General features: G+C 39.6%; 1 protein-coding gene across 7 annotated transcripts in view; it reads right to left on the reverse strand.

Moving 5' to 3' along the window:
• Positions 1-25,688, reverse strand: part of ACACA (acetyl-CoA carboxylase alpha) — a 268,158-nt gene that overhangs the window by 165,821 nt on the left and 76,649 nt on the right. For all 7 annotated transcript variants that reach the window (XM_072646950.1, XM_072646948.1, XM_072646949.1 and 4 more), the window contains 17 exons: positions 23,455-23,553; positions 22,061-22,167; positions 21,304-21,414; positions 20,396-20,605; positions 19,030-19,200; positions 16,773-16,934; positions 16,367-16,530; positions 10,712-10,862; positions 10,104-10,207; positions 8,888-8,969; positions 8,099-8,244; positions 7,789-7,939; positions 6,566-6,700; positions 6,101-6,247; positions 5,333-5,521; positions 4,481-4,581; positions 868-956 (listed from right to left, as the gene is read on the reverse strand). In XM_072646950.1, coding sequence (XP_072503051.1) covers positions 868-956; positions 4,481-4,581; positions 5,333-5,521; positions 6,101-6,247; positions 6,566-6,700; positions 7,789-7,939; positions 8,099-8,244; positions 8,888-8,969; positions 10,104-10,207; positions 10,712-10,862; positions 16,367-16,530; positions 16,773-16,934; positions 19,030-19,200; positions 20,396-20,605; positions 21,304-21,414; positions 22,061-22,167; positions 23,455-23,553 — 2,319 coding nt within the window. The remainder of the gene's footprint in view (positions 1-867; positions 957-4,480; positions 4,582-5,332; positions 5,522-6,100; positions 6,248-6,565; positions 6,701-7,788; positions 7,940-8,098; positions 8,245-8,887; positions 8,970-10,103; positions 10,208-10,711; positions 10,863-16,366; positions 16,531-16,772; positions 16,935-19,029; positions 19,201-20,395; positions 20,606-21,303; positions 21,415-22,060; positions 22,168-23,454; positions 23,554-25,688) is intronic.

Consider the following 25,688-nt stretch of genomic DNA (forward strand, 5'->3'; position numbering starts at 1 on the left):
CATAAGGGCCAGGAAGCATTAAGAAGCCACCATTCATTCTAGGTCCAAACAACAAAAATATCATAGGAGTTTTGGGGATCCTTGGCTCTGTGGCCCCATGTAGAAAAGAAGTCACAAAATTGCAGTTATTCCTTAGAGTTCAAAGGGTGGGCCAGGTTAATGCATGGATCTTTTTTTTAACCAAAGTTTTAGCGTCCTGTGGTGTTTCATTGCCATCTTGTGGTTAGGAGCAACATTACAACATGAAGATGTTCAATCTTGCCTCCAATATTTCACATTTACAGACTTTCTACATCATTAGTGAAGTTCTTCAGAGTGCCAGGGATAAATTCCATCTAAACAGTGCAATTAAGAATGTTGGGGAGAAACCTTTTAAGACTTCCCAGATGACTGTAGTGTGGCCACAGAATAGCCACTTAAATGCTAGCTCATAAAGAAGAGATTTAAAAATGTTTATCCAAAGATCCAGTTAAAGATTAGGAAGATAACAATATCTCCAATATCTATTAGGAGAATTACCACAGAAGATTGAAGATAAAGAGTATCCACAACACAGCAAGGACAGATTTTTTTTTTGTTTATTGCCTGGGAAATGACATGGAATTTTTTTTTTTTAAGAGAAATAAAACTAGTTTTTTGTTGGCATTTTACTGATAGGAGATGGCAGTAAATAGGTCAAACAGGACACAGATTTCTTGGGGCTATAATATATTATATATAATGTATATCATATTATATAATATACATTATGTTATATTATATGGCTATTATATTATATTATATAGTCCTCTGGGGTTTGAGTCAGTCCTCCAGCTCTGGTGGACCTAATTCCAGGCATTTCCTCAGAAAGAGAGGCCTACCACCTACCATTCTGGAACTGAGTCTCCACTCGAAGGTACTGTCGAAGCAGATCCATCACCACAGCTTTCATGTGGCCTCTGATGCCACTTCGGTATCTGTTAAGAAAGGAAAGGCTGTGACTTATGAGCCTAACTGTCTAAGAACCAATTCAAAAACTAGAAGGCCAGATTTCGTTCCTTAATTCCTGCCTCTAAGAAGAGCACATGTACAAATGACAGGCCCAGTTCCTCTTCCAGCTAACTAATTGGAAAGATTAATCTGGGGCCGGGGGGCGGAGCCAAGATGGCGTAGTAGAAAGATGCACATACACATAGCTCCGAACCCACAACCCATAGAACAACTACAAAGAAGTAACTCACGGCGAATTCTGCACCCAGAGGCCACAGAACATTGGAGCGAGGGAGATTTCTGTTCCGGAGAGACCTGCAAACCTCTCGTAAAAGGTCCCTCGTGCTGCGGACTGGGCGCCGGGACTGGGAGCTGAGTACAGCCCTGCCGTGGCCGCGGCACCGAGAGGAACAGATCCAAGTGGGCTTCAGGGACGGGATCTCCAGCGGCCGCACAAGTACCTCCACCCACAGGTGACGGGGGTCTGTGAGAGAGTCCCTTTGGCGGGTCGAGGGGGGAGTGGGGTGCCCCCATGGCTCGGGCCCCCTCGGGAGACAGAAGCTGAGGGGCAGCGGCAGACCAGGGCTCTCCAAGCAGGCAGGAGCCTGGATCCATTGTTGAAGGTCTGTGCATAAACTCCCTGAGGGAACTGAGCCTGAGAGGCAGCCCTGCCCTCACCTGAGCATCTGAATTTAATCTCACACTGAATAGCAGCCCTGCCCCCGCCCAAAGCCCTGAGGCTGGAAGCAGCATTTGAATCTCAGACCCCAAACACTGGCTGGGAGGATCAGGAGGTGAGGTGGGTGTGAGGAAAATATTCAGAGGTCAAGTCACTGGCTGGGAAAATGCCCAGAAAAGGGAAAAGAAATAAGACTATAGAAGGTTACTTTCTTGGTGAACAGGCATTTCCTCCCTTCCTTTCTGATGAGGAAGAACAATGCTTACCATCAGGCAAAGACACAGAAATCAAGGCTTCTGTGTCCCAGCCCACTCAATGGGCACAGGCCATGGAAGAGCTCAAAAAGAATTTTGAAAATCAAGTTAGAGAGGTGGAGGAAAAGCTGGGAAGAGAAATGAGAGACATGAAGTCAAAGCATGAACAGCAAATCAGCTCCCTGCTAAAGGAGACCCAAAAAAATGTTGAAGAAAATAACACCTTGAAAACTAGCCTAACTCAATTGGCAAAAGAGGTTCAAAAAGCCAATGAGGAGAAGAATGCTTTCAAAAGCAGAATTAGCCAAATGGAAAAGGAGATTCAAAAACTCACTGAAGAAAATAGTTCTTTCAAAATTAGAATGGAACAGATGGAGGCTAATGACTTTATGAGAAACCAAGAAATCACAAAACAAAACCAAAAGAATGAAAAAATGGAAGATAATGTGAAATATCTCATTGGAAAAACAACTGACCTGGAAAATAGAGCCAGGAGAGACAATTTAAAAATTATGGGACTACCTGAAAGCCATGATCAGAAAAAGAGCCTAGACATCATCTTTCATGAAATTATCAAGGAAAACTGCCCTGAGATTCTAGAACCAGAGGGCAAAATAAATATTCAAGGAATCCACAGAACACCGCCTGAAAGAGATCCAAAAAGAGAAACTCCTAGGAACATTGTGGCCAAATTCCAGAGTTCCCAGGTCAAGGAGAAAATATTGCAAGCAGCTAGAAAGAAACAATTCAAGTATTGTGGAAATACAATCAGGATAACACAAGATCTAGCAGCTTCTACATTAAGGGATTGAAGGGCATGGAATAGGATATTCCAGAAGTCAAAGGAACTAGGACTAAAACCAAGAATCACCTACCCAGCAAAACTGAGTATAATATTTCAGGGGAAAAATTGGTCTTTCAATGAAATAGAGGATTTTCAAGCATTCTTGATGAAAAGACCAGAGCTGAAAAGAAAATTTGACTTCCAAACACAAGAATGAAGAGAACCATGAAAAGGTGAACAGCAAAGAGAAGTCATAAGGGACTTACTAAAGTTGAACTGTTTACATTCCTACATGGAAAGACAATATTTGTAACTCTTGAAACATTTCAGTATCTGGGTACTGGGTGGGATTACACACACACACATGCACACACGCACACACACATAGAGACAGAGTGCACAGAGTGAATTGAAGAGGATGGGATCATATCTTAAAAAAAAAATGAAATCAAGCAGTGAGAGAGAAATATATTGGGAGGAGAAAGGGAGAATTGAATGGGGCAAATTATCTCTCATAAAAGAGGCAAGCAAAAGACTCATTAGTGGAGGGATAAAGAGGGGAGGTGAGAGAAAAACATGAAGTCTACTCTCATCACATTCCACTAAAGGAAAGAATAAAATGCCTACTCATTTTGGTATGAAAACCTATCTTACAATACAGGAAAGTGGAGGATAAGGGGATAAGCAGAGTGGGGGGGGATGATAGAAGGGAGGGCATGGGGAGGAGAGTGCAATTTGAGGTCAACACTCATGGGGAGGGATAGGATCAAAAGAGAATAGAAGTAATGGGGGACAGGATAGGATGGAGGGAAATATAGTTAGTCCTATACAACACAACTATTATGGAAGTCATTTGCAAAACTACACAAATTTGGCCTATATTGAATTGCTTGCCTTCCAAAGGGAAGGGGTGGAGAGGGAGGGAGCTAAAGAAGTTGGAACTCAAAGTGTTAGGATCAACTGTAATGTTCTTACCACTAGGAAATAAGAAATACAGGTAAAGGGGTATAGAAAGCTATCTGGCCCTACAGGACAAAAGAGAAGACAGAGACAAGGGCAGAGAGGGATGATAGAAGAGAGAGCAGATTGGTCATAGGGGCAATTAGAATGCTTGGCGTTTGGGGGGGGAGGGGAGAAAAGGGGAAAAATTTGTAACCCAAAATTTTGTGAAAATGAATGTTAAAAGCTAAATAAAAAAAAAAACAAAAAAAAAACAAAAAAAAAAAAAAAAAAAGATTAATCTGGGGCCAAAACCTGAAGAGTATTTGGCTATGGGTAAAGAAGAATTTAAATTAGAAACTAAAACCTGGTAACACTAATAATAAGTAACCTGACTTAGATTTCAACTGCTCTCACTGTCAAGCAGTCTTCACTTTGCCCCTGGAAATGACTCGACAATATTTTTGTGGGTGGGTAGTTTTTACAACTATTATCTATAAAGCTACAGTAAAGAGTTTTGCGGAAGACGAGGGCTGCAGATTTCTCCTATAGTCCTTCAGCTAGTGAAGCCCTACATAGCAATTATCATGCTGGATCCACTACTAGGATATGAAAATAAACAGAAACAAAATGGGGGAAAAATAAGCCACCAGAATTTCTGTACCTAACTAATAGACACTGAAAGATGCTGAGCAGAAAAGTGGAAAATTTTTCTAGCATCAGAAGAAGCTAGAAATGAAGGAGTCCTCAAAAATTTGGGAGAAGAGTTGGCATTGTTAGCACTTTCTAATTCACCTGGGGTCATGGCTGCAAAAAGGTAAAAAGAAGAAGTATGTGTTGTCAACATGCCCTCACCTCTGCACCAGCTGCACAATGCTTTGAGTATTCATGAAGAAGACTTCACGATCAGACTTCCGGTTCAAAGTAGCTGCATGACTATCTAGGATGTTGGCAATCTGAAGTACAGGAAAGAGAGAGAACTGAAGCCTAGGTCAACAAGGGAGGAGCTAAATCACTTTATTCTTCACCCCATCTCCAACATGGAAGCTTTTCTTTCAACTGCTAACATTACCCAGGAGTAATTAAGTATTGAAGGCTACCCTGGGGTCTGTGCTCTGAGTTAGCAGCTTTCATTCCCTTTCAAACTTCCCTGTTGGATTTGTCTGCTTCACCAAAAACCATCACACCACGGCATATGCCAGGTAAGTGTGGCATGCTGGTTGAGGTCTAGAATGGAAGATGAAAAGCTTTCCCCCTCCTTCCTAAGTCAAAATCATATTACTAATGGAGTAATAAGGCAATCACTCACAAAGCCACAAAAAGCTGCCCCTACTAAGTTCACTAGAGGATCTAGGAGCTTCTCTAACTGGGGCAGATTTCAAGGCCAAAGAGAGAGGACAGTATATAAGACCTATCTTGTCATCACAGTTAACTCCAAGGGTATTAAGTGCTTTTCCAATAACTTCAGGTGTTTTATATTTCATGTATTTTAACTATCCTTTTAATTTTTTTTTTGCTTACACCCAGTAAAGGTTTCATGAGGGAACAGTGTTTACCATCATAGAAACAGGATGATCCACAAATAAAGACATCAATTCTCAGGTCACACATACTGTTGTGATCCCAGCTCCAAACACCTCCACCTGCAACACTCTGGCCACAATGCATAACCTCATCATCCCAAATGACTACAACTAAGAGAAATACCTGCTGGCTGGGAAACTGGCAAAGGACAGAGGTGATATTGCTGGCATACTGGGCCATTTCCTTCTTGATGGATTTCTCCACATTGGGGGGTATCCGACCAGAAACACTGGTCATAATGTCCTGCAATTCTAGAAGAGGTAGGGAGGGGTCTCTGAGGGTTTTCATCAATCTCTCCACCCAATCTTTAACCTAAGGATAAGGAACCAAAACAGCACATAGACAAGATGGGTTAACAGAGCTCCAAAATAAAATGGACATGAGCAAACTAAAGAGCAAAGATTTCTTATTCTTTAAGGCCTAAATGTTAGTATCTGACTGAATTAACATTACCCATGTTCTCCAGAAGAAAAACAATTACCCCAATTTCAAAAATAAAGATGCTACTTATTTATAAGACTCACTGGGGTACTGATATCCAGGTCTCTATTGCTAAAATTAAACCAGCATACAAAATGCGCTGGTAGCTCCATGGCACAGGTCTTACAGAACAGGAACGCCATTCAAGCCCATCACTTAAAAAAAAGGCTATACAAAAGTTAAATAAAATAATAAATAAAAAAACAAAAAAAACAAAACAAAACAAAAAAAAGGCTGTACCTTGGTTCCAAACCCCTGCAACAATAGCACATAGGGGCTAGAGGATATTGGGGAGTGGGTAGATTTTTGTGAACCTGTCACTAAGGCTGGACTAAATAACTTTGTTGCTAGATAACTTAAAGACAGAAGACTCATCCCCAAAATCCCTTTCGCAAGGGAAGTGCTTCATACCTTGCTGCTAAAGAAAGGGTCAGGGAGGCAGTATCCATTCATTACGTTGACCAGGTTATCCAGGACATAATGGAAGACTCGATGAAGCTTCTCACCTCTGAGTGCTGTACTCTGGATCTTTGGCAAACTTCCAGTATGTAGCTCAGCCTGTTAACCCCACAGCAAAATTGAGTTACTTGCTATAACACTTCTAGAAGGAAATACAGACTTTCATTAATTATGATGTGTCATGGACTGCCCCCACTATTGCTGTCCATCGCAAAACAGAAGGCATCAAGAGAAACAGAAAATGAACCACCCTAATAAACACCAGGTTTACCAGGTCTATCTTGCTGCATGACCAAGTATAGAACATACACTGAAAGAGCAAGATCATGAGGTAAACTGGCAAATAAAATGCTAGTAAATCTCAGGTCTTGCATCCCTTTGGGAAAATATAAGCAACCAGAGTATCTTCACACCCACCTGCTGAACCTTGCTGGGATTATCCAGCTGCAGCTTGGCAATCACACAACCAGGGTCAAGGGCTGCTCCAGGCCGCTTGACATAGTGGATACAACCAGACTCAACAGATATTAAGGTCATTACCATCTTCATCACCTACAGTGGAAAAACAGGTCAGTTATCAAAAGAGTAGGAGTTCAAATTCAGACTCTCAAGATGTCACTTTATTCTTTCCTTTGCACCCCTACAAAAAAGAAAAAAAAAAGGACTTTACACAAAACTGAAAAACAGGTCTTTCTCTGGAGACCTCTAAAGCTGGGGTTCTTGATCTTTCCATGTCATAGACTCTTTTAGCAGTCTAGTGAAGTCTATGGACCCTTTCTCAGATTTTTTTTTTTTAAATAAAGGAAATACTAAATTTCAGTTAGAGGTTAGTGAAAATAAAAATGTAAAATTTTTTTTTTGCCATTCAGATTTATAGATTCCTTGAAATCTACTGATGGAAGGTTTGGGATTCCATGGACCCCAGGTAAAGAACCCCCTTACTTGAAAGACAACATAACAAAATTGTCCTTTGTAACTAATTTCAGTACCTAACAACTATCAGTTCCTTGAAGCCTAACACAATCCTTCCGCTGTGATTTGAAACTACTTTTTTTTTTCATTTTATCATTAATGAGGCTGGAGAACAACTGGTCTTCCCTCACTCACTGGTTCAAGCTTTGCACTCCCAGACTTACAGTCCATTTACAGTGACCTTCCTTTCCAGGCTAATTTCAGGGAATTCCCTACACTCTGTATCCTTCCCCTTTACTCAATGTTCCATCTTCCCCTCTCTGTGTATTTATTCATTCAAGTCATGAGCCATTCTAGGAGTACACTCTTGCCTCAGGTGTGCTCTTCTTTCAGAAATTCATGAAGCCTTCCCTAAGCTCCATCAGTTATTATTCTTCTCCCTCCTTCAAATTACTTCTATTTAAACTTACCTGTAGGCATACTATGGTATGAGCTTCCCCTCCCTCCACCCTGTAGATTGTAAATTCCCTGAAGGCAGGTGCTTTTTCACATAACAGTTACTTAAGCAATACTGAATGGACTTGACTCCCTTAGTCAAGAGAATACATGCATTCATTCCATTTTCCCCTCCACAGCTGAACAGAGAATAAATACTATTTTGTGTTCCTTTTTCACTCTAACTCATTCATGCCTATGGCTACTTGTCCCTTCTTCCAATCACTCCTAACCTCAATCTCAGCATAGCATTGGCCAGCAAACACATGCCCTCCATCCTCCACAATGTACTGGATCAGTTTTCCAGCAGAAGGTGAACGGAGTACAGATGGGTCATTCTCCTTCTCAAACACACAGGTCTTGTTACCAATTGTGATGCGGTATCTAAGGAACACAAGTAGAGCAAACAGGTCTTGAATAACTTCAAGACATAGAAGTGAATAGAACTAATGTAAAAATTTCTTTAATGTTTCCCAAATCCCATGATCTTCCAGGAGATAAGAAAAGAGCTTGTTCCAATCACGGGCTCCAATCGGTCCTCACCTATCCACTTCTTCCTTCATGTATGTTGTATAGCTGCTACCATCATAAGACAAAAGTAATCCTCCATCACTCAGACGGTGCACATCCACTTCTACACAGGAGCCATTCATGATCACCACATAGGAGTTGGGGGACTGCCGGGTCACCTGTGGACCATCAGAAGGAGTTGGAGTTGGACATGGTATCATTTTTAAGCAGAGTCCTGGAGATAACCCCAGAATAAAAGGGCAAGAGAAAACGTCTGACACCAACATGATACTTCAATGTGATACTAGTCCCACCACTGTGCTGAGGAGGCCTCTCCTCTCTCTACTGTTTTTCCCAACCCTTTCCCTCCTATTTTTTTTCTTTCTTTTCCCCTGTTAAGAATATTTCTTAGACCTGCTAAAGTAGGCACAGGTACTGCTTGGTCCCATTAGTAACAGTTGTTTCTCCCTGGTCTGAATTCTCTCTTCAACCTCTTGTCTGCACCCCAAGAAGTTAAACAGAACTGCACAGACACTGCAGCATGACAATGGCTTTCATATATTAAAACAACCTTAGGACATGCTTTACATAGCACTCTGTGCCACCCAGGCAACTATGCTGTATTTGTAAACTGCAACCTTTAAACTCTCTCGATAACACTTCCTGGCTCACTCCTCAGCACACCCCACTCTTACCCCACCTCACTTTCATTGTGTGGAATATAATTCAGTCACTCTGTAGCCGAATTGTTTTCTGTGCCTCTTTCCATAAACTAAAAACGGATGGAAAAGTGAGAAATAGAGTTCCTGAAGACACTCATACCTTCAGCACATACTTGGCCCCTTCGTAGATAAGCTCAACATCAACTGTGTTCAGAAGTGTGTGAGCAGGAAGGACCTGACCTCTGAAAAAAAATAATGTGTCACTCATTACCACATGGCTCTGAAAGCCAAATAATCAAGTATAATCAAATCTCAACTAGCCCTCCCCACATACTAAATAAATGTTGACATACAAAAGGTTTTTCAGCAGGGGAGTAACATTATGAAAATAATTAGCTCAGGCTTGGCTTAACAATATAAGCCCTATTCCATTCTATGAACTTTCTGGTTTGTCCTTGCCTCCCCTCCACCCTCACCCCCCATTCTACATGGTTTAAGCTCTTTAAATTACTAATTTTAAAAGTGGAACTTGGCAGATGAGTCTGTTTAGCCAGTTCTGGAATTAATTCAGTTTCATTCATGACTGGCTGATGCTCTGATATAACTCAAGAGCCATCACTATCAGTCTATCACAACTTATTCTCTTATGAAATCAAGGCTAGTAAAGGGTGCAAGAACTTCCCAATCCAAGGCCAAGGAAGTAATGGGCAGCTTAGCAGAGGGTTCAGATGCCCAGACATGTACAGCCTCTTAGTCTATGTTCTTCATATGAAATTCCACATGAAGTAAATAATCTCTTTCAGTGTTGCCCCAGCCCAACCCTCAAAACTACAATTACCCCCAAGCCATTCTCCAAGACCTCCTTCCTTTCTCTAGCTTCATAGAAAAGAAACAATTGCTTACAAACTGGTAGAATAATCTATAAGCCCAATGATCAGGTAATAGCCAAATAAATTGCATTACATTCAAGGTAATGAAATACTACAATGTGATTAAGTCTGACAATACAAAGACATCTGGAAAGACCTCTACGAAATAATACATAAGGAAAAAGCAAAACCAGAAGTAGGGAATACATACTATTTGAGGAGAAAGTAGTGAATAAGAAGAGATAAAAAATACAGGTGAGGAATGATGGATAAATTGCCATTATTTCTACACACTGAAGTTAATTTCAATATAAATAGTAAACAAGAGTAGTTGGCTACACTAATGTTCAAGGTTCAGCTTCTACTAAAACATCTAAATAAATATAAAATGTTTAACTGTTAGGAATAGTCTTGACAATGCTTGTCCTGGGGATTTAGTCCTAGGACCAATATAAGTAGTTGAAGTAAATGACCACTGAGGAGATGAGTAACACCACAAACTTCTACCTTTCTAGAGAGTGAAGGAAATTGGAGACACTGTTCCGAAGGCTCACATCAGCCACATGGAGAGCCCCACATACAACCCCCAACATGGTATCAGGACGCTCTGCCTAGGAGAAAGGAAAAGAGGACAAAGAAAAAGCATAGTCAATTGGAACTTCTGGTTTCATTCCTGAAATTTAAAAAGCAAATACATTGTTGAAACAGTTTCTATTAGTAGATTTTGCTCCTTTTAACCCAAACTGACACTGGTACAGTGACCTCACTATTTTCCTGATGCTAGACCCAGGCATACTGTCTTCTGCTTCCAAGGGATTGTGTACCTTGATGCCATCTGGTTAACAGGAAAATGGCACCAGATTAGCTTTTCACAGAATCAAAAAAAGAACAGAGGCAGGACCCTCTGTTTTTTCCCTTCCAAAATATCAGGTAATTGGGCAATGTATAGACAAACCAACTAAGGCAGAATTTGACAATGGGAACAGGTCAAGAGGAGTGTGAAGTGGAGAAAGAGTTACATTTCAATTCCAGAATGCTGTTCTCCAGCCTGCCCCAGGAAGTGACCTGAGGGCCCCGGGGACAGGAGAGCTCTTAGCCTGTCCTAGTACCCGCACCTGTACTTTCTCAGCAATCAGTCTGTCCAGCCAACCCGTGTCTATGCGATTATGCTGGAAGCTCTCTGTCTCTAGCAGCTTGATGAGGTACTCGACAGTAGTCCGGAAGTCTCCCCGGATAGACAGCTCCTTCAAAGCCACCACCATGTTTCTGGAAGACAAAAGGATTGGTCTCTGAGCACACACTTGAAGGACAAGGGGGTGAGGCACATGGTGTAGAAGCAGAAAATCCAAATGCCAACCCAATCCTTACTATGTGATCTTGGACAAATCTCTCAACTTCTCTGGGCCAGTATCAACATGAATCAAATGAGTGACTCTCTGTGTCCACACAGGGTATGTTCCATACAAGAAGTTCTCAAACTGACAATCACAGGTATATGACATACTCAAGTAAAGCAACATCAAAACTCAGACTGATGCTCTGGTCAGGAATTACTGGCAAATTAGTCACTTTTGTTATAAGAACATTAAAAAAATTACACATAGGCAATCCTATTGTTATAAAAAATATATTTTATTGAATTCAAACATTAAAGCAATCCTTTCTTGGGAGTAAAAATGCTCACCTCCAATTCCTCCCCTTTCCCCACATTAATTTTCATTGCTTCACTCACTCAATAGTGCCCTTTTTTTTTTTTTTTTTAAATCCCTCACTTCTAACTGCCTCAATGTCTGCTTTTGCTGGCTTCTAGAAGAATGACAGTGACATCCCTCCCTTCCCCACAGAGGCAAGAGAGAGTAGATGGCAAACACCACCACACACACTGTTAAATGGCTGACTGAACTGCTTTTTAGCTTCTTTTTGTTTTCCATTTCTTGTCACATAGATGGCTCACTAAACAGAGGGACTATAGGGAGAGATATAGTCAGAAATGAAACGTAACGTAAACATTTAAAAATCAGATCCATTTTCAGAAATTCAAGTAACAGTACATATACAGTCAGATTACTTCATTCATATGATTTTAGAACTGGAAGAGATCTTGAAGATCACCAAATTCAGGAACTCTTCACCTGAAATCCATAAATCTGGTTGGTTGGTTTGATATTTTGATAACTTTATTTCAATCTAAGTGGTCTCCCTTGTAATCTTATGTATTTTTTATATACTTAAAAAACATTCTGAGGGGTCCATAGGCTTCATCAGATAGCCAAAAGGGGACCCAGAACCCCTGATCTAATCTAAACTTCTAGTTTCACAGGTAAGTAAATAAGCCCAGAGAGGTTAAGCAGCTTACCAATGTCACATAGCTGCTTGGTGCCAGAGACAGGACTAGAACCAGGTCTCTTGACTTCCCTGTCCCATGCTTTAACATGCTATGTTTTCAAAGCTTTCATTTTTCAGAAACCCAGGCTATGCCTGAAAATCAAAAATGTCTCACATTCACCAAAATACTCATAACAGCACTTTTTGATCACAGTCAAGCAAAATAAATTCCAGCATTAGCAATGGGGAAAAGATTCTGATTGACTAGATTATAGCTAAATAAATCATGGTACAAGAATTCTATGAAATATGATTGTTCTACAAAAACACAATTATTATCACAAACTCAGAAAAGAATGAAGAGACGTATAAATTGGCACACAACAAAGCAGGGAAAAGAAAATAATGTACACAATGAGTTCAACAGTGTATAAACGGGGAGAACAAAAACCAAAACTCTGAAAGCTGAATAATTACAATGATGAGCTTAGCCTCAAAAAGAACATTAGAAAATGGACCTCTCTCCCTTCTCTACAGAACTGGGGGACTACGAATACAAAATATTATATAAACTATCATACCCAGCTGAGGGGTTATTTGGCTAGTTTTGTTCATCTGCTTTTTCCCCCCTCTTTTCTTTTGATTCTTTGTTAAGAACAGATGGTTCAACAGCAAGGGAAGGAAAAATGGATGTATCTGGAAATTAAGGAAATATAAAAAAAATAGAACCTCAACAAAAATTTGAAAACAAAATATCCCTTCACACCCCAAATTTTTAAAGCCCACATTGACAAGGTAAATGACTTTATGGCTTCATGATGGAATATCAAGTCCTTGATAACATGCCCATAAAATATGTTATGGGAGTGATACTCTAAGACTTACTAGCATTTTTGTTCAGCTGTTCAGACAATGCCATGGATATGCTACACTCAATAAGCACTTGCTGAAAGAATGAATATTGAACAGCTCTCTTGAAGAGAAAGCACTGAGTTCAAATACAGCCTCAAACAATCAATAAGGCAAGTCATTTAACCACGATCTGCCTCAGCTTCTTGATCTATAAAATGGGGATGATACAGCACCTTACCTAGCAGAAGTACTATGATAATTTCACAAGGAGATAATGCTTGTAAAGAGCTTTGCAAACCTTAAAGTATTATATAATGTTAGCTATTATTAAGCAATTAAGTGGCACAGTGGATAGAGTGCTGGATTTGGAATCAGAAAAGCCCAAAGAGAGGAGGCTCAAGACAGAGACTCCTACAGACATTGAGAAGGAACAGTCAAAAGTGGTATAAGAACCAGAAGAGAGCAGTGCTGCAAAGATGTAGAGAGGAGAGACTACTCAGAAGGAGCAGTCTATAGTGTCAAAGGTAAAGACATCAAAGAGGTCAAGAAGGACAAGGCCTCAAACACTCTCTCTCTCTCTCACACACGCGCGCACACACACACAATAGGTCACTCCCTAATTAACCATCATTCTCCTTAGAGCAAAAAAGAGCAAAAAGTTGTGCACCTCCACATTCTTACTAACCCATACCATTCACAAAGAGCAATAGTCCAATTTCTTTCCCCTATTTCCCCATCCCAAAAGAAGTTTTTTGGTAGAGTTTTGGATGTAACTTTTATTTTTCCTTTTAAAATAAGTATTTCTTTCTCTCCCTCATATCTCCCCCACCACTGAAGGGAGCAAAAAAAGAGAGAAAGAAAAACCCTTGTGATAAAATATGCATAGTCAAGCAAAATAAATTCCAGCATTAGCAATGTCCAAAATTATGTTCCATTATGCATCTTAACTCCATCACTTCTCTGTCAGAAGTGGGTAGCTAAGTTCATCATTGCTCCTCTGGAATCATAACTGGTCACTGAATGAATCAGTTATGAAGTCTTTCAAAGGTGTTTCTTTACAATGTGTTTGACTATAAATTATTTGACTGGTTCTGTACACTACATTCTGCAATCACTCATATATATATCTTTCCAGGCTTCTTTTCTTTGAAAGCATCTCTTTCAATAGCTTATGATACACCAATAGCTTTTTGAACACCGTTTTGGATTGTCCTTGGCTTTCTCTGTCAGCTTCTTCTTGGAGAACAATGCCACTTCTGTATTCACTCTGTTACCTGCTCGTTTCCATCTTCTATAAATTAACTGTTTTATAAATTTAAGTTGACTTGATGGGTTTCTGTGCATCCTTATCTTTCTCTTTTTGGCAATTTCAACTTTTACTCTATACCTAATGACTTCTCTTAGCAACCTAAGGATTTCACTCTTCAAAATTCCCCCATCCTCTTCAAGCTAACCTCAACATATAATTTTAATTTTAGTCCTTGGGATCCTGCCTTTTCTTTGAAATCCAGGGGGCAAATCAGGCCGAGTCCAGCTCTCTTTTTCTTCACATGCTAAGATGAAGTGTTCACCTTTAGTCAAGCTCCTCATCATGCCCACCCCAAAAACCAGTGAAAATTAGGTCCGTAATAGGGTTACAGGATCAAATTTAGCACTAGGAAGGACCTTAAGAGGTCAGTTGGTCTAACTATTGTATTTTACAGATGAGGAAAACATGGCCCAGAGAAATTAATAGGTAGTATATACCAGAAGCAGGATTTGAACCAAGATCCTGACTACAAATCTATCACTCTAGTAAACAACTGTATCCATCATTAATCAAAGAATTAAATTATGATATCAAACCAAGAAATTACTAGCTTCTGTGCTTTTGGAAGAAAAATACTCTCTCAGATGTCCAGATAACTAAAGTCACCACTATGACTACATCATCTGACATCAGCATGGCAAATGTATATTCTGCTTCCTGAGTTCCTTATCTATTGCCTCCTTTGGTCTAGGCAACCTAGAATACACTCTAAAGATAATATCACTTCTGTTTGGATTGTCATAGATCTTCATACAAATATTCTCCACCAAGTTCTCCCAGTCTGGCCCTAAATTTTAGAACATACAGGTATCTACTTAATATCTGATGTCATTCCATCCCCTTTCCCCATATCCATTCTCCTCCCTGACCACCAAATACGGCATAAAGTTCCAGTGCCAAATTCCAGTTATGGGTCCTATCCTACAAGTCACCAGAATACCCAATATGTCACATTTACTCCTTTGTGCCTCAGTACAGCTCACTTCTTATTTGCACTGTGTGCAGGACTGTATAAATATCTGGAGCCATGGGGTTTACTGCTGGCTGTTTTCTTGGATTTTGTCTCCTTTGTATTTCTAAGTCTTTCTACTGACATTCTGTACTGTCATTATTCTATGATATTTAGTCTGGTGGGGATATATGCTTTTACACATGCACATAAATGTACCAGCACTTTCCCCGTCCTTTCTCCCTTTCAGTTTAAAGTCCTTTTAAACACGGTTTTTAAAATACTTTTAATGATATCTTTTATATTTACATCGTAGTCATTTCCAGAACATGAATGTTCCCTTAATCCTGCCCCAACAGAACTCTCCAGTCACCAAGAATGATAAAGTAAAACTACCTGCCATAACGACTGCATGAATGCAACCTTCTGCCCTAGTAGTAACTTGCCTTCCTGCCAAGAGGGAAGATGTATGTTATATTATCTGTACTCTGGAAACACTACTCAAGTTTGGTTTCCTTTTAGTGATCTTTTCATTAATATAGTTGTAGTAATGTCATTAAGTACATTCTTCTTTGGGCTCAATTTATTTCACTCTCTATCAAACCATATAATTTTTCCCATGTTTTTTTCTGAATTCCTCATAGTAACAATTGCTTAATGCATAATAATATTCCATTATACTCATATACTGTAGTTTTTGACAGATAGTAACACAATGGATAGACTTAGGTCTGATGTCAAAAATGATCTGAATTCAAATCTGGCATAGTTGTCCAACTTTGGACAAGTCACCTAATTCCTATTTGCCTCAATTTCTGAAACTCTAAAACAAAGATGATCATTTTAGGCATCTACCTCCCAGGCTTGTTCTGACAATACTAATTCATTTCGACCAACTCATTATATTATGTTTATGAGACTCCCAGAAAATACACTCCTATTCTCTATTAGATAAGTTGCATAGCTTGCCCAACATCCCTACATCTTAAGCTGTATTTGAGAAATATTTGTTGTTGCTGTTCAGTCATTTTCAACTCTTCATGGCTGCCTTTGGCGTTTTCGTGGCAAAGCTAGTGAAGTGATGTCTCACTCATTACTGGTAAATCAGAGCCATGCTGAAATTCATGTGCTCTTACCATACTCAAGAGACACCTTACTTAAAGAGAACCATTCAGGCTACAAAAAGATGGCACTGGTAAACATAGCCTTTAGATCAACCAAAGAATCAGATTTTGATGCATATACAATAGTTGTGACATGACCCCACAACTTTGTAGTATTATAACGCAAGAAATGCTTTATTTCATGAATACAGTCAAGCACCTGAATACTTACGAAATAGCTTCCTCTCGGTTTTCGCCCCAGGAAAAGCAGTGACCAAACTGAGAATCTGCAAACTCATGAAGTCCACCAGCAGCAGCAACACTGAAATAGCCCCAGACATTCTTATTGCTACGGAAATTCAATTCCTGGACTGTTCCTGAGCTGGGCTTAAAACCCTGTTAGAAAATGGTGAATATAAAAGAAATCAGTACATTCCCAGGAAGAAGTTTTCTTATAGTTGGACGTCTTGAAGAGCAGCCCTGGAAGATCTGTGCAGGTTGTCAAAGGGTCAGGAAGTCAGTCTTCTCATAAGTATGACAGGTGGGACTCACTCACAATGATCTAAACCTTTCTATGGCTTCCTCACCAGAGTATAATTTATATATATGAATACCGTGCCAAAGCTATCTTTAGTTACCTCATCAGGATTCTCACTGGTGATCCGAGCAGCAATGACATGACCCCTTGGGCAGGGGAGATGAGCAGAGTTTTCAAAATCAATTGGGACGTCTCCCCAGGGTGAGACCCCATACATCATTCGGATATCCTTGATTCTGTACAGAGGAATGCCCATGGCAATCTGAAGGAGAACAAATCACATGTGTGTCAGATCACTCACCATTGGTTTTTCTTTAAACTTAGAAATTATCACATTATCCACAGAGCTCTTCCACCTTAGAAACCACCGCCAATCATTCCTATAAAACTATTTCTTTTTCACTGGGTTAAATTCCAACAAATGGTGAACATCGGTACTTACTCAAAATTACTGAACATAGACTTGGCATCACTACATTTAATAATTTGCCCTTGTGTTATCCTGGTTTACTACAGAAAGAAATTAGTATTTAGTGTCTCCGTGTAACACGGAGGGAGTAACTCTGTGTGCATTCTCAGAGTTCTTCTATTAATCCAAATTCCCACTGACATATTGCAAAGGTGAACTGAAGAGATGCTACTGCTTCTTTCTTGAGGTCCAAATGCTATTCCAAACTACTAACAATATATATGGTAAAAATAGGAATACTGAATACACAGATTATAACTATGCAAAAAAATACATATGAAGAAACAATTTTAAGAATCAAAAGAAAATATAATCTATATATATTTACTATAAAACAGGTTAAATATAAAAAGAAATGTGGAAAAAACAACACAAATGACAAAGCACATTGACTATGCAATACTCCAACAGGCACCAGGGCAGGTCCTCATAAACTGACCAGGTAAGTCCATCAGAGTCATAACTACACCATTACTTCTCTCAGTCCCACAAACCACAGTGAAAGAGATAAAAGCCTACTCCCTTTTCAACTTTATGAGCACATTTTGAAGGAATGGAAGGTATAAAGAAGTGAACACTGAACATGGGGTCAAAAAATATAGAACTAAGTCCTAGATAATTAGCTTCCTAGCTAAGGTAAATGGCCATGTCACCTCTACTTTCTGAGTTTCGGTTTTCTCAGGCGTAAAATGAAAATACTGTTCCTACTACCTTTCTCACAGAGGTACGGTGGGAGGAAAGCTTTGAAAACCATGAGAATGCAAACTATTGTTATTGTTTGGTTACAAGTAGCACCTAGCTCCTTAGCAGCCTTCTGTAGTATATGTAAGTAATTAAGAGGCAATACTCACCAAAAATGTAAAGGAAAATAACTTAGAAAGACAAAAGAACTCAGAGGAAGGCAACAATCAACTATGATTTAAGAAAACTGACACTGAAGCACACCACTCACAAAGTTAGAGAGGTGCAGAACCAGAGATGCAGAATGGGACACACTTGGGACACAGTACTGTACTAAACACTTTTGCTTGACTATACTTTTGTTACTAGAGATAGCTGGGAGTAGGATGGAGGAGAGTTAGAGGGTAATGATAACAAATGCAACAACAATGAAAGTACATAAATAAATCACTTAAAGATACATAGAAAAAAACAAATTCAAGAGATATAAACTGGGCAATTTCATCACTATCATACTAAATTTAATAGACATTTCCCTTTAAAACAAACCGTGAATAACTGAAGTTCACAGTTTCATATGCAATTCCTTTGTTCTTCCTTGTACGCTGAAATGTTGATTTTGCTGATGACTAAGTTCATAATAAAAAAGAATACTTAATTTAAGAAATATTTTTCTAGGAGTCATTCTCAAAGTCATAGGAATATAGAGGTGCTATATGCGCCATCCCTGCCAGAAAATACTCAGACTACCTTTACATTCTGACATGCAACAAAGACAGCAGATCAACCAAGGAATACCTGGAGGGTCACTGGTCCCAAACAAAAGGAGCCTTCTTTCAGTAGACGCTTTCTATATATTATTCAACAATCAAATGTAAATCATTTTGTTTTCATGCTTTCTCATACTGGGGACCTTATGGAGTGACCTCTAAGAAATACAAATCTAATTCTTAGGTAACTAGCTCTGGCATTTCAAAATTTTTCTATGTTTCTTTTCTTATCAGGGAAAACAAGTTACCCATGTATTACATACAAAGAGCACAAGTCATGAATCACAAAATTATACAACAGAACTGAACACCACAAGAGACTCTAATTAGGGGAATTTTCCTTCCTATCAGACACTGGTAAAGTCAATTCTTCAGTTATCACTCATGTTCCCAGCCTCCCCAGAGGACTCCTCAAGCCCAGGAGCACTGGGACTCACCTGGAGTTGTGCCGCTGGAAGGTTGACATCAGCCACCATCTCCGTACAAGGATGCTCCACCTGCAGCCGCGGATTCAGCTCCAAGAAGTAGAAGCTGCCATCCTGGCTATAGAGGTACTCCACAGTCCCAGCACTGACATAACCTACCATCTTGGCAAGCTTCACAGCACACTAAAGGACAAAGTCATGATGAGCAAGTTCAAGAACCCTATTAGGTTCAAAATCCAGTCCTTGTCTGTTGCCTCTCACTGTCTCAAGAACTCAATGCTTCCAGCCATAAAAGGGCTCAAAGACTTCTAGCTATACAAGGGCAGATTTTTTTTCTCCACTCTGACCATAACCCAAAATCTAAAGTTAAAGGAGAACAGAGAGATGATTCATTCTGCTCACACTTTTACAACAAAAAGCTGACACACCCCACACATTCTTATGTAAAGGCAAAGCACAACAGACAGTATAGGTCTGCCCATTAAAGCACTTTTTATATCTGACTTGTTTGAAATCCAGAGAAAGGGAGAACATAGAATGAGTGCTGATTCACCTACATCAGACTTTCTAAACTTTCCAATCTGTGGTATTTTGCTTTCCATGGGTTTCTGAGATGAAGTTTTCCTGATTTTTAAAAAATGGAAATTACACATTTTAAACATGCTTAGAAAACTCTGCTGAAGAAGGTGGTCATTGAGCTAAATAAACCCTAGACGGCACTCATTAATGTTTTCCAATTCTCCGTAGATTCACGTGAAGATAAATGTCACTTTAATCTGTAAGGTCCCAGCTCAAGTGGCTATTCTGGAGGACAGGACTGTCTTTCTAGAGTGATACTCAGACAAGTGCTTTAGAGGTGGCTTCTTCTTTCACAAATGGAAATTACAACTCCTCCAAATGTCCTTTCCATGGACAAAAAGTTATCTTGTGACCAACAAGATAATAATCATCCCATGCTTAGCTAAGCTTCTCTTTGAACTACAGACACACAATCTACAGCCAGGTTCCAACAGATTTAGTATATCTTGAAAAATATAAGAAATAACATTAAATACTGCTAGAGTTCGTCTCCCTTTTCATCTATCTTCCCCCAGCCAAAGGAACACGGTGTTATGGAGTACTGGTACATTTTTAGACAAAGACATTTCTTTGATGGCTGAACTGTAAAAACAGTAAAAAAAAGTTCTAATACTCTATTTTTTTACTTCTCAAAAAAGAAAATACAAGATGAAGCACCTCTAGATACACTGAATGAATTTCTGATATTCTCTGTACATTGACCCATAGGGACTGTATACTCACCTCCTACCTCATGGATACACATACTCACTCATGTACACACCCACACATAAGCATCCACACGGGTGAATATACTCACCTGTTCCATATGCTCAAATACCACTGGAGTTGCAATAGTGGCAGGAGCCTCTTCTATGATCTTCTGGTGTCTTCGCTGCACAGAGCAGTCACGACCAAACAAAGAGATTGCATTGCCATATTGATCTGCTAAGATCTGCACCTCCAAGTGACGAGACTGTTTTGCTAGTCTCATCACAAAGATAGGGGAGCCAGGGACTTCAGCTTGAACCTACAACAAAGAAGGAAATGAGTAACACTTGACCTTCCTACATTTCTGCTGGAAATAGGACAGGACAGGAACTGTGATTCCACTGTTACAGGGAACTCCCAAATGAGGAAATTCCCTCTACCAGCACATTCTCAACAATTTATGCTCTTAGAAAAGGTGCCTAGAGCCCTGAGAAGTTATGTGACTTACCCATAGTCATATATTCCTGTATCAGAGGCAAGGCTTGAACCCTTATTTTCCCCCCTTCCAAGTCAGTTTCTGTATCATTACATCATGCTGCCTCTCTAGTAAAACCATTTTTGCTACCGTGATAAAATTTTTCTTCATAGATATCTTTAATAGGCTGTATTCCCAGCTAGATTATAAAAGAAATCAAAAGAAATATAAGACAAACATTCATGCATAGTGCAAGGAGAGAGGAATACAAAGAGAAACATGAGCCAAGTCCCATAGCCACACATAACCCTGCACCTTCCAGTCCAAAGCTGAAGCCAAGGTCCTGGTCCCTGCAGGCCAAATGTAGATCTCTTTCCTATGATTATCACTGTCAGTTTCCCTGGTAGACCACTTTATGCATTTCCAAAATCTTTTACATGCATGCTGACATTATTTCTAGAGTTACTTTTAACTATATAAGTCTTTAATAACAAATGTCTTTGAAACATAATAACCCAAGCAAAGAACTAAGTGTACTCTACCTGTCTAAAGAGATTAGGGAAGTCATCAGCATTGTTCACTTTCCTGATTCCCTTCCCTCCTCCTCCTTCTGAGGCCTTGATCATGACTGGATAACCAACTTCCTCAGCTGCCTAGAAGGAAGAAAGAGAAAAAAGAGAGGTCAAGAAAATTAGGTAGAAAGTATAAGTGAAAAGAAACAAGAGGGAAAATTATTCACAAGGACACAAACTGTTCAAATGCAGCAAGCTATTAGTCAAATCCAGCATCCAACTATAACAAAGATAGGTGTGACCTAAATTAATCTCAATTCTTATATAGCTAGAAATTTTTCTACATTCAACTGTGATGAGATGCAGAAAGATACTAAAATAGGGGGATATCAAGAATTTAATCAAAGAGTAGGTTCATAGAACTCTTTGGGGCCAGTAATATTTAATCCAAACACCTATAGCTCCTATTTTTAGACCATGATCACTTTATAGCACAAAAATAATAGTGAGCATTTATATGGGACTTTACACATTTTATCTCTTATGATCCCCACAACAACTCTGGGAGGTAGGGACCCCCTTTTTACAGATGAGAAAACTGAAGCAGGCAGAGGTTAAGTGACTTGCCCAGGGTCACACAGCTAAGAAGTATGTGAGGCAGAAATTGACTCAGGTCTTCCTGACTCCAGGTCCAGCACAATATTCACTGTGCATCCTCAAAGCTCTAGCTGCTTGAGTCTATTCCCAGACAGCTGAAATGGACCACTCCCTAGAGTTTGCAACCTACCTGCAACCCAGCATCTACATCCTTTACGTAACCTTTCTCATACAGATCCTGGGGAACATTCAAAATGCGCTTTGAAAAATCATTCTCTTGCCAGTCCACACGAAGACCTATAAAAGTAATCACATATAAGATATATAACAGTTAACACAGAATCACTGTAAAAGCACATCATGTCTAACAAATAACTCTTGTACATCTTTCTATCAGAACTTCTGTAAAATGCTCTACTGTACAAAGGAATACAAGAGTGGGTTCCAGCAGATAAGAAATTAAAACTATGTTATGTCTTTGGAGTCAGCAATCTTTAATCACAGCAAATAATGCTGAAGAGCACAAGCCAACATAGAGGACAATTCCATCAAAAGTCTATAATTTGACAATTTGGTTTCCTACTTCCTTCATGTGAAGTTACCTTTAAAAACACATGAACACACAAAACAAAAGCATGGGAGACTTCTCACAGCAACTCAGCAGGCAAATACCTTCTCTTTGTGAGTTTAGGCCTGTTCCTGGGGCAGAGTTCTGGGGAATAATTCAGTCTTTATGGGCCCTTGGAAATGGAAATAGCAATTTTATTGGCCTCAACAGAGCCATGATTCTATGCTCCCTGAATGTTCCTGTATTCGACAGCCACACAGGGAGCACTACAGATTCTCAATTCAAACAAGAACAAATTCAACCTTTTCTTTTAAACTTTGGCTATCTGGCCCAGTTGGTCTGGGAGGATATAACAATCCCCCGAGAAAGCCTAGATAAGCACATTCAGAATCTGCCTGAACACAAAACTAAAGGGGAAGCTTAAATTGTTATTAATGATAACAATCTATATGCCATTCTATAAAGGATTTTGTAAAAATAAATCATATTTAAAACATACTGATCCTTTTTTTATATAAAGATCAACTCAAGGGTACAGCGGCTTCCAGCAGGAAGAGCAGATCTCCAATAAATTGTGAGATGACATGAAGGAAAATACAGGGAGGCAAAAAGCTGAGTAAATGGTACCCTACCTTACTAAATTGATCTTGGGATTACTGAGGGGTCCAGGTGCCTTCTGGGGCAGGCCTCAAAGTCTAAGATTCCCCATCCACCCCTCCTAGTTCATTCCAAATCATGGTAAAACAGGCATGGCAAATCTAGAACCAACCCACTTTTCCCAGGGTCATGCAGAGTGGAGATGCCCCAAGGCTACTCCAGATCACAGTAGAACATCTAGGTCCCAGACTTTTGGAATTAGTCAAGAATCAGTCACAGATGATGAAAGATGCCACCACTCATCAACTCACCGTCAGATAAAACCAGTAGATATAAAGCAAAGCTTGAAGTTTCTTACCCACTTATCACCCAAATGAATCACCCTGAACCCCAAGTTACAAACAAATAGTTAATCTTACCACTGCCACTCCAGGGAAGAGTTGGGATACCTGCAGTTTGAGCTACTATAGAAGAGGCAATCTTATCCCCCAGAGCCCACATGGCTTGGCTTGGAGGGCCTAAAAACAAAGGAATGAAGGAGAAAATAAACCTGATTTGCTTAAAGACATCTTAATTATGTATTTTCAAGCTCAAATTAACAAATGTCTAAGAAAACTGCTCTTAACCAACACTGAAGTTTTCAATGGAATCTAAAATAAGGACTTCCAAACCAACTATGATCAAAGATCATCTCACTCTTTGATAAGGGTCAATGTGGAAAGTTACAAAATTACAACGTGGATAGTCTTCACAGGTAGGGTGATATAGTGGAAAGAGCACTGTGAGTCTTAAATTAAGGAGACATAAGCTCTAGTCCCAGCTCTGACACTAACTTCTCTGTGCCTCCATAATCTCACCTATGAATGGAAATACTGCTACTTCTGAGTTGTGAGAAAAGTTCTTTGTCAATCTTAAAATGTTGCATAAATGTGGGGGTTTTTGAGTCATACAAACTTAGATCCTCTCTCTCTTTCTCCTTCTCTCTCAGAGAGTAGAAAGGCAGAAAGGAGGTAATTAGTACCTACTAGGACAACTCTTATGACTAAAAATGAATGAGCGAATAAATGAAAAAGCATTTATTAAACATTTACTATGTGCCAGAAGGGTGCTAAACCCTGGAGATAGAAATATTATTTCCTAAAAACAGAATAAGAGACAGTTTCTGCCCTCAGTGAGCTGACATTGTAGTGGGGCAAGATAACACATAAAGGGAAAAGAAACCAGGAAAAGGAGTTTTTTATCTTCTTCAATGACTGACGGATCTCTGTGGTACCCTAAACGTTCAGCATTTTTGTTGTGGTTCAATCTGTTCAGTTCACTGGGGCCATCACCAGTCGTCCCGATCCGTATCTTGCCACTGGAACCAGATGGCTCCAGAGGAGAGAGTAAGGTTGGTGACTCTACACAGCCCTCCCTCCCTCACTTCAATCCAATTCACCTGCAACTCACGGCATCACCTTCCTGATGTTATGGTCCTCTTCAAGAATGAGAGACAAACAGCAAAGAACAACAAATGTTCAACTGCCATCTCCATTTTAAAAAAGTCTGATCTCACCTTTTTCCCATGGTGAATGGCAGAGTCAAAGAACCTAACATGAGACTTAGGGTCAGCAGTGGTTTTATCTAACCAGCACTTCCCAAGGTCAATCAAAGATACCTAGAGCATCAAATTTATCTCCCTAAGGAACACTGGGTTTAAAAATAAAAACAAGGACTGAGGTGAGATATACATTTCAAAGAAAAATAATTCATTCCCCAGTTGATAAATGGTCAAAGGATATGAACAGGCAATTTTCAGAGGAAGAAATTAAAGGTATCTATAATCATATGAAAAAATGCTCTAAATCCCTTCTGATTAGAGAGATGCAAATCAAAATAACTCTGAGGTACCACATCACACCGATTAGATTAGCAAACATGACAGAACAAGAAAATGATAAATGTTGGAGAAGATGTGGGAGAGTTGGAACACTAATTCATTGTTGGTGGAGCTGTGAGCTCATCCAACCATTCTGGAGAGTGCTTGGAACTATGCCCAAAGGACTACAAAAATGTGCATACCCTTTGACCCAGCAATACCACTTCCAGGACTGTATCCCCAAGAGATCATAAAAATGGAAAAGGGTCCCACATGTACAAAAATATTTATAGCAGCACTCTTTGTGGTGGCCAAAAACTGGAAATCAAGGGAATGCCCATCAATTGGGGAATGGCTGAATAAATTATATGGAGTACTATTGCACCATAAGAAATGATGAACAAGAAGACTTCAGAGAGGCCTGGAAAGACTTATATGATCTGATGCTGAGCGAAAGGAGCAGAACCAGGAGAACTTTGTGCACAGCAACGACCACAGTGTGCAAGAGGTTTTTCCGGTAGACGTGGAACTTCGTAACAACACAAAAACTTAAAAAAAAAAAAAAATTCCCAATGGTCTTCTAAGGCAAAATGCCTCCCACATTCAGAGAAAGAACTATGGAATTCATTCACAGAATGTAGCAGATCATTGTATTTGTGTGTATTTGTGCGTGTGTGTGTCTGTATTATGTTTTGATTTGTTATATGATTTCTTCAATTTATTTTAGTTCATCTACACAGCATGACTGTAGTGAAAACATACTCAATAGGAAAGTATGTGTAGATCCTATATAGA

Source organism: Notamacropus eugenii, chromosome 2, assembly GCF_028372415.1.
Source record: "Notamacropus eugenii isolate mMacEug1 chromosome 2, mMacEug1.pri_v2, whole genome shotgun sequence".
In the NCBI taxonomy this organism is placed as follows: Eukaryota; Metazoa; Chordata; class Mammalia; order Diprotodontia; family Macropodidae; genus Notamacropus; species Notamacropus eugenii.